Source organism: Odontomachus brunneus, unplaced genomic scaffold (genome assembly GCF_010583005.1).
Source record: "Odontomachus brunneus isolate Ranch 3 - 2012 unplaced genomic scaffold, Obru_v1 Obru_scaffold_042, whole genome shotgun sequence".
In the NCBI taxonomy this organism is placed as follows: Eukaryota; Metazoa; Arthropoda; class Insecta; order Hymenoptera; family Formicidae; genus Odontomachus; species Odontomachus brunneus.
In genome coordinates, this window is record NW_022639492.1 from 581,516 (window position 1) to 595,316 (window position 13,801).

A 13,801-nucleotide genomic window follows, 5' to 3' on the forward strand; every position below is an offset into this window, starting at 1 on the left:
GATCTACAATTCGCCAAAATCAGCCAGAAAATCTTCCATATATTGACTTATTAGCTTTAGTAGCCTTTTGTTATACATATGATAGATTAAAGAACCTACATAGCCTAAATCATTTATTTAGATCACGCTTTTTGCAGAATTTTTAACAAATTTTTTACAGTGATTAGAGAATACATGGTCTTACTTGTATTACTGAGCATTTCCTTCGTCACGAAAGCAAATGGGCTTGGTCGACAGACTTTCTTATTATAAGCTACAACCTATAAAAAGCATATTACACATTTCATAGATTTTCAATGTGTCTTCTAACTGATTTTCTCTCTCGTGTAAAATTCATATCATTGTGATTACAATTGTTTAAAATAACGAAAGTAACGTTTGCTTACATAAATTTGTTGATTATTGCTTCCTTGAACAGTTTTACATATATAGTTGTCCCATAAGTCGCAGGTCTCATTTAACTCAACATGTATCTGGACACAGTATGATTTATCTTTATTGCATAAGCGGACGGAGTAATTGCTTAATTTTCCGTTGGTAGGCAAAGGTGGACTTTGCCATCTTAAATGTATCATTTGGTTATTATCAACTTCCACGACATCCAGATTAGTTAATTTAGGCGGTGCTGTAATTTGAGAAATTTTCTTGTAATTATTTATAAAAAGTATAACACGAAACGACATATAGATTTAATATCAAGTTTTACCTTTAGACGGTGTTTCGAACTGATACTCTTCATAAGCGGAGGAATTTACTTGGTGTCCGTAGTCTCTCAGAGCGAAAATTTTCGCAACGTATCGTTCAGCACCGTATAATGTCTCTTGCATATCTAAATAGTTGTGTGAGGTATACTTGATCACAAAGAAATTTTTAACAGCGTCACTAATTCCCCGTATTTCGACTCTAGCGACTCTTAGTGGTCCCAAAATCGTCGTACAGTTTTCAGGAGGTTTCCACGATAATATCCAATCGCGTTCCCTCAATTGAGTAAACTTAACTGCTGGTACCTCTGTAAAATTGTTAGTCGTTATACGTAAGGTCTTAAACCTGTATATGAACAATGATTTGCAAAACTAGTTGAACATAATGAAGTTGAAAATTCATCGAATTATCAAAATTGGCAGTCATTATTGACGGGTTTGTCCAGTAATTACATTATTAATCATATTATTTTTAAGTAAGAAAATTCGTCGATAATAACTTTCTTGACAGTTTCGTGACATCCAATTTTATTGTGTCTATACAGTTTTGCAACCCACTATACATGCATCGACAACATAATATTTTTGTTGCCTCAAGGTATACAATTTTTTAATTAAATATTATAAAACTAGTTAAATATTATAATTAAATATATTATAATATTAATTAAATACTATAGTATTAGAAATAATTTTCTAATTATGCAGAAAGCAACACTTGTAACAATCTACTTAATAACTTAATTTCAAAATTAATTATGAATTTGTATGCTTCATTATAGATTAACGAAAAAGTTACTAAAAAGATATTAACTATGTAATAAATGATAATATAATGACTAATTAGTATATACCCGTTGCTACAGTGTGAAATGTCGCCCGTGATGGTTTGCTGTAATGTCTTGAATTGTGTGCTACAATTTGTACATTATATTTTGCATAGGGATGTAATCCCGAAATTGTAATTGTTGTTATATTTATCGTTCTCGTAATAATGTGATTAACTGTTGTACTCAATCCATAATCTCGACATCCAAAATATTCTTCAACCTGAAATTAATAGACAACGCTTGCTTAAAGTGTAAAAAAATATCACATTGTAAAAAATTGTGTGTTAAATTTAATACATTTCACAATTTAACCACTTTATTCTTTCAATTTAATATAAAGCTGATATGTTAACAAGTAACACAATCTTTTTGTAACCTCTCTCAAGCTAACAGGACCAAATGAGCAGAATCGAATTGAACCTATCGCATTTTTTAGTATTCATTTTGTACTATTTTGTACCACAAAAAAAATTTGTACCACGTGCCGTTTTAAAAAAAATGGTGGCGCTGCTAACTTGATATCAAGCTAGTAGGACAAAAAAAAATAATAAAAAAAAAATAAACCATAGTACACACAATTAGTACTGAATTTGTACTAATTTGTATCATTCGAAATAAATCAAAAATTTTATATTTTCCCCATTAAACAACCTCTCCCTTATTTTAACCTAATATAAAGATAGCAGGATCACGATTTTTTCACTTTTTCTTGATGGTTCAAATTAGTACAAATTCAAAAACGATAAAATCTATCATTTCTTGTCGTTTTTAATGAAAACTGGTAAAAACCGATAGAAAACGATAGATTTTATTGTTTCTAAATTTGTACTAATTTGTACCACCGAGAAAAGTATGTAAATATTTCTGTTTACCCCTTAAAACAATCTTACATTTAACCTCAAAAATAAAATTTCTCTCTTTTGATTATTAAGAATTAAATGGATAAAATCAAATTATATTTATTGCGTTTTTTTATTACTCATTGTGTACTATTTTGTACCATAAAAAATAATTTTGTACCCTGTATTATTTAAAAAAATATTGTGGTCCTGCTAACTTAATATAAAGAGAACAAAATAAAAACTGGTAAAAAAGACAAGAAATGATAGATTTTATCGTTTTTGAATTTGTACTAATTTGTACCATTAAGAAAAAATAAAAAAATCGTGATCCTGCTATCTATATATTAGGTTTAGATAAGGGAGGGGTTGTTTAAAGGGAAAATATAAAATTTTCGATTTATTTCGAATGGTACAAATTAGTACAAATTCAGTACTAATTGTGTGTACCATGGTTTATTTATATTTTAATTTTTTTTTGGTCCTGCTAGCTTGATATCATGTTAGCAGCGCCACCATTTTTTTTTAAAACAGCACGTGGTACAAATTTTTTTTTGTGGTACAAAATAGTACAAAATGAGTACTAAAAAATGCGATAGGTCCCATTCGATTCTGCTCATTTGGTCCTGCTAGCTTGAGAGAGGTCTTTTTGTATATTTTATATATGGGATATGTTACTAAGGAAATATGTTATATATAGATTGTGTTATTTTAATACATAAAAACTTATATTATTTTAATACATGAAATGTTTTAACAATTAGAAATAGTAAATATGTGAACTCAAGGCAAAAGAGTAAAAATAACATAACAACAATAAGTTAAATTAACACAGGTATTTTAAAAATTTAACACGAACATTTTTATACGATCGAATGCTATTACAGTACAAAATGTTTTTTACTGTGTACATAAGTGAGAGAAAAATTTTATGTTATAATTAAAATCCTTCTCTTAATTTTTAGAGTATTTTGACTTGTCTATTGATCAATTTAATTATCCCATTAACTTGTTACCAATAATTAAATAAACTTTATTAAAAAAAGTCGATCGTGAAATTGCATATCATATATCAAGGAAATTATTCTTTTTACTGAACTTTTTATTAACTGTTATTGTATTGTAGTGATTTTGAGACAATAGGAGGTTGATTATCGTCGATTTCCACGTAAGTACACTTGACTGATATTTGATTTTTCATTAACTAATAAATTATAATTGCTGAACGATGTTAACATACCTTCAAGAAGATCATGTATTTAGTTATTACTCCATTTGGTTTCTGGGGAGAAGCCCAAACCAATTTAACTCGCGAACTTGAAGTCGAGATCGCTTCAAGATTTCTCACTTCCGATGGAACTATAAATTATTATAATATATTATTTACAAAGTATACGCGTAGCGTGGATTAATTAATGTACATACGCAAATTAGACTTTTCCTAAATATATGAACCCACATTTAAACTCACCTCCTTCGAGTGTGCATATTTCCCTGGTAAACAGCTTCTTATTTCCATGAAGTATAACAATATTGTAATACGTGTATGGTGTTAAATGTGACAATGTATATGGGAAGGATATTATTGATGCATTAATCATTTGGTCATTCTGATTATCTGCTTGTTGGAATAGCAGACGATACGAATTTATCAAGCAGAGATACAAACTCTACGACCCAGTAAGAAAGCCAGTATTGAATAGACATAACACATTCGTTCTTATGCAAATTCTTTAGGAAATATAAAAATAAGAGACGAGAGAGAGTACTAATTACACACTTACTTTTTCTCCATCTTCCATATCAATGGTTAAACTCGTTTCATTTGGAGTTATACGGAAATCTTTAACCACTAATATGTTAACAAAATTATAATATACTTAGTACATAAAATATTGCAATTGATAAAAAAGAGAACAAATTTTTTAATCGAGAACTAGAATATTGTAAACGCATGAATTACGATCCAGATATAAGGAAATACCTCTACTCTTGCAAACATTTTAACTTTGATGTTGCCAGCAATATTTAAACTGATGTTTGTATAGCTATTATGCTGAATAATAATTCCAAATTATGTAATAACAATACGTTAATATGTTAATTTTATATGTTTGTATATGTATTGTATTAATTTTATATGTATTGTCCTATGTAATATTGTTAATAATCTCAATTTAAAACATTCTTTGCGTTCCTATTAGTGAAAACAATATGAAAATGGAAAGAGAAATCTAACTTACGGACGCAAGTGGTCTTCACATTCATCCAGGTACTCTTTATTACTACATGTCCAATAGATAATAAGCACCTAATTTGATAAATTGTTGCAGTTTGCAAATTTTCAAATTTTCCTATCAATTCGGTAGTATTTGAAAATATTCTCTTCCACATTTGTCGATGCATAGAATTCCCGTCCAATGTCTGGAAGGAAAATATTCAATATAATTTAATTAATCGCTTGCTATTTAAAAAAATTCTCAGTAATTACGGATTATTCGAACAAGTATTGTTAAATGTAGTTTACTTTAATATCGAATGAATATATAATATCAGCTTTTTCATATTCCTCTTTCCATTTCATTGAAACAGTGGCTATGATAGTCGTTTGGTTTTTAAATACAATCTGAATTTCGTTTGGAGCCTCAAGACCTTAAAAATAATTGATATGATAGAAAACTAGAATTTTTTTTTAAAGAATGTTATATATCTGTTTAGTAAGTACAATATAAAAATAAACATTCTATATTATTGAGAATTGTTACCTGTTTGACACAAAGGAAATATGTAAGTGTAATTTGCCGTACTTTTGCACCCTATAGGGCATGCTCCACTTACACTATCACACTGTTTGTCGTGCAGACATGAGCCACACTTTCCTCTGCAATCAAGTCCATAGAAACCGTTTCTACATTCTGCAAAAGAAAAATGCAGTTATGTATAAAATTTGTATATTAATTACAAATCATTTCAATAATATAGAATCTACTCATAAATGAGTCACTGGTCTCAGTTTAAAATACAATCAAACTCACCTGCTTTGAGTGTGCGAACTATTCGTACAAAAAGTTGTTTATTTCCATGGAGTATAATAATAATGTACGATGTATGTGGTGTTAAACGTGATAATGTATATGGAAAAGATGTAATTGAAATATTCGTCGTTTGTGTGTAACTATTTTTATTATCAATTTTTTGGAAAAGCAGACGATACGAATTTGTTGGGCATGGATACAATGTTTGCTATATAGAGGAAAGCAAATATTGTATTAGTATACTTCATTCAGCAAACTAGATGTGTACGTAAATCTATTAATAGTTTACATACGTTTTTGCTGTCTCCCATATTAATCATTAAAGTTGTTACATTCGGCGTTATACGAAAATCATGAATTGCTAAATTATTAAAAGAATAATAAAGTTTGCATTAAAAATTTATGTATTAAACATTACATATTAAAATTTTTTCAGGAAGACAAACAGATTTTTAAACAATATTTTTGTCGATAAATACAATCAATACATAAATTACGTTTTTATGTAATAAAATGTATTTTATATCAAAGTTTCTGAAGGTATATATCTAATTATATATCTAATTAAGATAAAACCTATAAAATGCGTTCCATGTTAATACAAATAAGTCTAGAATAAGGAGAATAATAATGTTTGATAGATTATTATAGACGCACGTGCAGAGTATCTTTTCAATCTCATAACATATACGGTGATTTAAACCTTTTACATCAAGTTGATCCTTGATCACAATCATTATTGTTATTTTATCAATTTTGCCTCTAGCAATTTCCAATTATGCACTTCTTTTTTATGTACGTTTAAAGCATACGTTCTTATCTTTCTCATAAATAGAAGTATTTTACATCTACGGACAATACGCTATAAATCTTCTTGATAATGTTCACGCTAAAGCTTATGCAATTGCTATTACACGAAGAAAGATAAGAAAATAATTCCAAGTATGTACAATAACAATAATAGTAATGTAAATAATAATATATAAATATATGATTTTAATGTTTTAAATATTTGGAATGTTGTACTCATTTCATCAAATATAAAAACATAAAGTAGTAAAATTATTAAAGGAAGAATTCTTTAGATAAAAAGTAGAAATTAAAATAAGGCAATATAACAATTCTAACACAGATGATTTAGTGCGATAAAAAACTAATAATAATATTAGTGGCCATTTTCCATACGATGTGGCAGAAAAAATTTATTTAATCATTTTAAAATAATTAAAATAATTAAATGTCTCAATACGCGTTTTGATCCATACCTGGATCGTTTCACTCCCCTATATGGTAAAAAAAAACAAAGCCATACAACGAATGAATCTAAACGCGTATGGCGACAATTAATCATTTCATTCAATCAATCATTTCATATATAAATAAATTTTTTCCCTCACAACATAAAGAAAACGGTCACAAATATTATTACTAGTTTTTTATCGAACCAAAACATCTGTATTAGAACTCTTATATTGCCCTATTTTAATTTCTAATAATGTAGTAACTTAAAAACAAATCTGACTTACTGTCGCAAGTGGTTTCGACACTCAACCAAGTGTCATTTAGTACTGTCTGCCCAACAGATAAAGAGCACATTATTTGATAAGTTGTAGCAGGTTGTAAATTTTCAAATCTCCCTATTAATTCGATAGTATTTGAAAATATTCCCTTCCACGCTTGTCGATCCACAGAATTTCCGTCCAATGTCTGAAAGAAAAATATTCAATATAATTTATCTATTCGCTTGCTGTTTAAACAAAATTCTCAGTGCTTGTAGGTTATTTGAAAAAGTATTGTTAAATATTGTTCACTTTAATGTCGAATGAATATGAAATATCAGCTTTTTCATATTCCTCCTCCCACTTCATTGGAACACTGACTACAATAGTTGTTTGGTTCTTAAATACGGTCTGAAGTTCGTTTGGAGCACCAAGACCTCAAAAATAGTTAATATATTACAAAACTGTTTTAAAAAAAGTTATATATCTGTTTAATAAATTCAATATAAGAAGAAGCGTACTGTGTTTTTGAGAATTATTACCTGTTTGACACAAAGGAGATATATAAGTGTAATTTGCTGTGCTTTTGCACCCTACAGGGCATACTCCACTTGCACGATCGCACTGTTTGTCGTGCAGACAAGAGCCACATTTTCTTCTGCAATCAAGGCCATAGAAACCGTTTCTGCATTCTACAAAGGCAAAATGCAGTTATTTGTAAAAATTTGTATATTAATTACAAGTCATTTAAATAAAATAGGATCTACTCATATAATCAAATCGATAACGCGAAAAGTTTAAAATACAATCAAACTCACCTGCTTCGAGTGTGCGGATTATTTGTGAAAAAAGTTGTTTATTTCCATGGAGTACAATAACAATGTAAAATGTGTGTGATGTTAAACGTGAAAATGTATATGGAAAAGATGTAATTGAAACATTCGTCATTTGTGTATAGCTATTTTGATTATCTATTTGTTGGAATAGCAGGCGATACGAATTTGTTGGACATGAATACATTGTTTGCTATATAGATGAAGGCAAATATTATATTAGTATTCTCTATATGGCAAACTAGAAGTGTACATTAGTCTGTCAATTATTTACTCACATTTTCGGTGTCTCCCATGTCAATCGTAATGTTTGTTATATTCGGCGTTATACGAAAGTCATGAATCCCTAAATTATTAAAATCATAATAAAATACACATTAGATATTTATGCATTAAACATTGCAGCTAAAATTTTTTCAAAGTGGAAACTAAATTTGAACAACATTTTCATCGATAAATACAATCACGTACTTATTACAAGCCTTATCTTTCTCATAATTAGAAATCTTTTATATCTGTAGATAATACCTCTTTTCGTAGACTTTACGCTATAACTTATGTAATTGCTATTACACAAGATAATAATCTCAACTTGTATGCATAATAACAATAATAATAATATAAATATATGATTTTAATATTTGAAATCTTTGGAGTTTTGTACGAATTCCATCCTATATAAAATCATAATAAAGTAATATAAAAACAAATCCAAAGCAAACATTGGCATTTTGCACAATGTCACAATGCCCTAAAAATAAATATTTTTCGCGAAACAAATTATAACCTTGAGTAATTAAATAATTTTGAGTAATTAAATACTTCTCGATTGAATCAGTTTCAATTTACACATAAATCGTGAATTAAACGTTTTTTAATTAAAGTTACTATGATGAACAGGTTACCTGATAAAAAATTGTTTATGCATAATTGTATAATATTAACATGTATGGATAAATTTCATACATAATTATATATAATAATGTAAAATTATATATAATTTTATATAATTTTACACAAATATGTACGAACAATTTTTCATTGGGTAATATCAACTGTCAACTGATCAAATGTCTCTTACATTTACAAATATAGAGAATTTCGACTTTTTCGTAAGAAACTAGTTAAAGGTTTATACATAATCGCTATTTTCCTAAATAATAATCTAAAGTTGCACGTCAATGGTGTTTTAATCATATATAAATATAATTTTGTAACAATCCTAACACTTAAAACGTACCGCGAATTTAAAATAACGAAAAGATCATGACGTAAAAGCTGAAAAAAACTGGAAAAGCTGGAAAACTTACAATCACAATGAGTATCCACATTTTTCCACTTGCCATAGACTGGAACCTGATTAATTAAAAACACACATTGTATACTATAAGTTGTGTCATGTTCCAAATTTTCAAAAGTTTCTTCTAATTTTGTGCTATTTTGAGATATTTTCCGCCACTCGTACTGTTTCACGGATTTTCCGTCTGGCGTCTATGAAAAAAATATTTTAAAAATTTACTTAATGGGTTACAACCCAAATAAAAATCTAGGCACTTCATAGATTTTTAGTGTATAAATATCGTGTAAAAATCTTTATAGATGTTTTGTGTAAGTAACAGTAAATACGGTTTACTTGAATGTTGAATTTATAGAAAAGATCTGTTTCTTCGTATTCTTTTTCCCACTTTATTGAAACAGTAGCTACGATGGTTGTTTGATTCGTAAAGATGAATTCAGTTTCGTTCGGTTTACCAACAACTTCAAAAGAGTAAACATATTAAACAATTATTTGAAGAATGTGTTATTTATTGGTTTAATAAGCATAATGAAAAAGACCATCTTATTCATTGTAGAGAAATATTACCTATTTGACATAAAGGTGGTGCGTAAACATAGGTTTCCGTATTTCTGCATCCGTTATGGCACACTCCAGATATTGGATCACATTGTTGGTTTTGCAAACACGAGCCACACTTATTTTTACAGGCGTGGCCGTAAAGGTTGTTGTCACAAGCTGGAAACGCAATTCACTAAATAAAGACAAATATAAATGCATTAAAGCAAACTTATTAACACTATAAAATTGCAAAATACTTACATATGTTACATCCAGGCCCTGTATACCCAGATGTACAAGTGCAGCCATTGTCGTTACAAATTACAACACTGTTGCAGTTAGTACTGTTTAATGCACTATCACAATGGAACTTACATGCTGGTCCAGTAAATCCAACAGGGCAATTTTTATCATCTAAAATGAATAATAAATAATGTATGATTATATACATAACATATAATTAAGTAATCGTTTATTTCTGTTTAAATCAATTCTGTATAAATCAATTTCTTCTGTTCCACACCAAAACTTTACGAAAACACATATTATACAAAATGATTCTATTACAGAAAAAGAGATGAATATTTTTATTAAATCACCTAATTCCACATTTAAATCAGCATCGTTAAAAATCTGCACGACGGATTGTTTTTTATAAAACAGTTTTTGACAAACCACCTTAGGCCAGAAATATTCCCTATTTCTGATATCCCAATCCATACGAATAATTGCAACGCTTTGTCTTAAGCATCCTGTATGGGGAACTAGTTATTTTGTAAATGTAGAACGGATATGAATATCCTGTTAATGGGTATACTTTTCAAATTGTACGATGAATGTATATTATTTATAGTTATTAACTAATGCAGTAATTGAAAATATCCAAAAATTTTGGAACATACACACCGTTTGACGGACATTGACGAACATTCGCTATCGCCCATATCGGATTAGATACGTTTAGATTGAGTTTTGGTGTCACTACAATTTTCAAGGAATTATGATTATACGTTGCTATTTTTGCTGTGATTTTTACGGGCTGCCACATAGGCAAGCCATGGACGGCTGCCACTGATGAGCCCTTTACAATTATAGTCTTCAAGATCTCATCAGGCGTATGTAACGATACATCGGCATCGCATTGTGCGCAAAGGCCGATTAACATTTGTAAACATATATCTTCAGTGTTTATATAAAATATATTGCTTGTTAAAATTGTATTCTTGATGCTTGTGTAAAGATAATCGTCTGAAAGCAGTGTTTATGACTTAAATTTATTGTTTGTAATTCAATTTTTGACATTAATCACATGAAAGTTAACAATATTTCTAAATAGCATATACTCACATTCATGCAATCGGATCATCAATGATAAGGCGCTTCTAATATACAATTTATAGGTAAAATTTGTATTATTATATGTATCCATGTCTCTGTATGTCATAATCAGTTGATCAGAATCATAAAGGGATATATTTCTTGTCTCAGAGTTCCATGTAAGAACAAAGGTTCGCCATTCGTATTGAGCCAATGGTGTATGCTATATTAAATATCAATAAACTTTAAATATTATAATTTATTATCATTTATTTTATTTTCATTTTCAAGGAAAATAGATTCTTCATAATTATGTAATGACAAAACCTACCGCAAATAATATTGTAATAATATTCTATTACACAACTAATGAATTTAGAACAAACAAATCACTAAAGTTGGGAAGTAACGCGTTATTTGTAACGCCATCCCCGTTACCGTTATTTTTTTTTCGATATTGATCGTTACTTTTTCCTATTTGTAACCATAATAATAATGAATACAATAGTTACTTTAATTATTTGTATTCAATAGATAATGCGCCGGTCGCATTTTGATAACGTGTATTAAGTATACTTGATTGGATAGAAATATCTCGATGGAATCGCAATGGAAGACAGTACATGATTTTATTTTATCCTTCATATAAAAATAATTTTTAGTACAAAGTCGAGTTTTGCAATTTAGCTGTTAAAAATTTTTAGTAAATTGAATAATAGTCATAATTATTGTAGTTCACTTTTTTTATAAAAAAACATGAAACAAATTGTTAGTGTATGTGTATTATATTAGATATATATATATATATATATATATATATATATATATATATATATATATATATATATATTATAAAGTTTATTCACAATTTTTTAGAGCCAAATTGCAAAACTTAGCTTTACACCGAAAATGTTTTTTGTGTGAAGAATAATAAAAGAAGATAGAATCAAACACGTAAAAAATATTCTCTAAGTAAGGATTATTGCAGTTTTTAAAGGTTAGTTTTCTTAGATGTACTGGCTACCCTAAAAATAATAATTAAACAATAAAAAATAATAATTTAAGTTTAAAAACAATAATTTTATTTTTAAATCAATTACGTATTTTATTTTAGTATTATAAAAAAGTAACAAAGAAGTGACGAACCGTTACTTTCTTAGCAACGAGTAACGGTTACGAGTTAAATGACGGTAATGATAACTTTAACACGTTACTTTTTTAAAGTAACGTACTCAACTCTGCAAATGACATATTACATTTAGATAGACGCGTTCCACTGCACATTCGGAGCCACTGGGCGGGTAAACTCCAATATTAGACACTCCTTTCAAACATTTTCGGATAACAGATTTGGTGTTTTCCCAACCTCCTATAATGACCCAGTAGCATAAATTTCTTACATAATCATTGTTACAAATCAATAGGTGTACGTCTTTTGTCGCACGAATCGAAAATGGAAGTACTACTGTGTTTGTATTCAAATATTTAAGATTGTAAGTTTTTTCAGCACTGTACATGTATTCTTTGAACCCTGAAAAGGTTAAATATATATTGATTAAAACTCCTGAACTTTTTAGTATTTCTATTATGGATAACTGTAAATGTGATGCGTTTGGCAAATATTGCAATTGCATTTACAAACATTGCAAGTATTTTTTAAACAAAAAAAAGTTTACCTTCCCATCGTCGATCGAACACCGGGCCCATAGGTATATCGATAGAATTTATGATCTTCCAGTGATTTCTCTCCCAAAAATTCAAACAGCCACTTTCATTATCCAGTTTGCAATCTATCTGATTATTGTATAAGTTACATGTATCAGAAAAATCTGGAATAATGCGTACGCGGTCTATAAGTAGACAATACTGCGTAAGACAATAGAACGCGTAAGTCAGAACAGGAAGTCAGAAATCTAACGGAAAGATGCGCATGTTTATATCATTTATTTTTCTTTTCTTTTTACTCTTTTTACAATCTACAAATTATAATATTCTGCATGCTAAATTATTCTACGTGCAGCTTTAAAACACAACTTAAAAAGCAGAAAAAATTTGTTTATAGAAATTATTTGTGTAAACATTTGGCAAAGAAATGTTTGACTCCTCACTGACCGCTATTCTGACAATACGTTTTCAATGACTGCGTAAGACAATACGAACACTTCGTAATTGAGTTTAGTTCAGTAAATTTTTATACAAAGTTTATCACTCATGTAACTATAACTAAAAGGGAAACTCAGTGTAGACTTTTTAAGTATAGCTGATTCCGCTGTGTTTCTGATTAAGCACTGATATTTGTCTAGTTAACTTACTTTTCGCGTTTGGGTCGATAATATATCTGCTTTTGTAATATGTAAACTTTAAATCGGCGTTCCACACTAAAGCGCTTCCGTCGTTTTCTGAAATACATAACACTTTCCTTCTCCTATCATATATCTGACCACTTAATGTGGTTAATTTTCCGAAAATGTTTACCACTTGGTTCATCAGAAGAATTAACACAAACACTTTATTGATTGGTCTTGACATTGTTACATAATGCATATTACGTTTCGTATGCAAAATATACATTTATTATAAATAAAATTGATAAAAACACGCGGCCGGAGTAAACATTATGCTTTATTAGTTTAATTTCCTCATAAGCATTTCAAAACTTATGCATCATACATACATATCATAGCACGTAAGCAAACATTCCTATATACCAAGTATTTTTATATAAACAAATCACACCTCGTTTGTTTTTAGAAAAACGCACACTTTAAGCAAAATGAGTCTCCTATTCAGAAGAAGAAACTTGCATTTAAGCTCGTAATACATAGACTTGGACAACAGAAAATAACAAATTCATATTATTATTGGCGCACTGTTTGCATGGTCTCGACATAACATTATTTATACTGATGA

The 13,801-nt window shown here is 28.8% G+C and overlaps 1 protein-coding gene across 1 annotated transcript in view; it reads right to left on the minus strand.

Annotated features, from left to right (window-relative positions):
• LOC116844560 (receptor-type tyrosine-protein phosphatase F-like) overlaps positions 1-13,801 on the minus strand; it is a 36,955-nt gene extending 23,154 nt beyond the window's left edge. Inside the window, exons 1-27 of the mRNA XM_032816242.1 lie at positions 13,204-13,801; positions 12,568-12,720; positions 12,148-12,422; positions 10,922-11,114; positions 10,481-10,822; positions 10,174-10,326; positions 9,836-9,988; positions 9,602-9,751; positions 9,371-9,495; positions 9,048-9,228; positions 8,016-8,083; positions 7,723-7,930; positions 7,447-7,596; positions 7,217-7,341; positions 6,932-7,112; positions 5,699-5,766; positions 5,406-5,613; positions 5,136-5,285; positions 4,898-5,022; positions 4,614-4,794; positions 4,155-4,222; positions 3,842-4,040; positions 3,611-3,729; positions 1,556-1,751; positions 707-1,009; positions 387-625; positions 185-260 (exon numbers count right to left, since the gene is read on the minus strand). Of these exons, the coding sequence (XP_032672133.1) occupies positions 185-260; positions 387-625; positions 707-1,009; positions 1,556-1,751; positions 3,611-3,729; positions 3,842-4,040; positions 4,155-4,222; positions 4,614-4,794; positions 4,898-5,022; positions 5,136-5,285; positions 5,406-5,613; positions 5,699-5,766; positions 6,932-7,112; positions 7,217-7,341; positions 7,447-7,596; positions 7,723-7,930; positions 8,016-8,083; positions 9,048-9,228; positions 9,371-9,495; positions 9,602-9,751; positions 9,836-9,988; positions 10,174-10,326; positions 10,481-10,822; positions 10,922-11,114; positions 12,148-12,422; positions 12,568-12,720; positions 13,204-13,462 (4,648 nt within the window). The 5' untranslated portion in view covers positions 13,463-13,801. The remainder of the gene's footprint in view (positions 1-184; positions 261-386; positions 626-706; positions 1,010-1,555; positions 1,752-3,610; positions 3,730-3,841; positions 4,041-4,154; positions 4,223-4,613; positions 4,795-4,897; positions 5,023-5,135; positions 5,286-5,405; positions 5,614-5,698; positions 5,767-6,931; positions 7,113-7,216; positions 7,342-7,446; positions 7,597-7,722; positions 7,931-8,015; positions 8,084-9,047; positions 9,229-9,370; positions 9,496-9,601; positions 9,752-9,835; positions 9,989-10,173; positions 10,327-10,480; positions 10,823-10,921; positions 11,115-12,147; positions 12,423-12,567; positions 12,721-13,203) is intronic.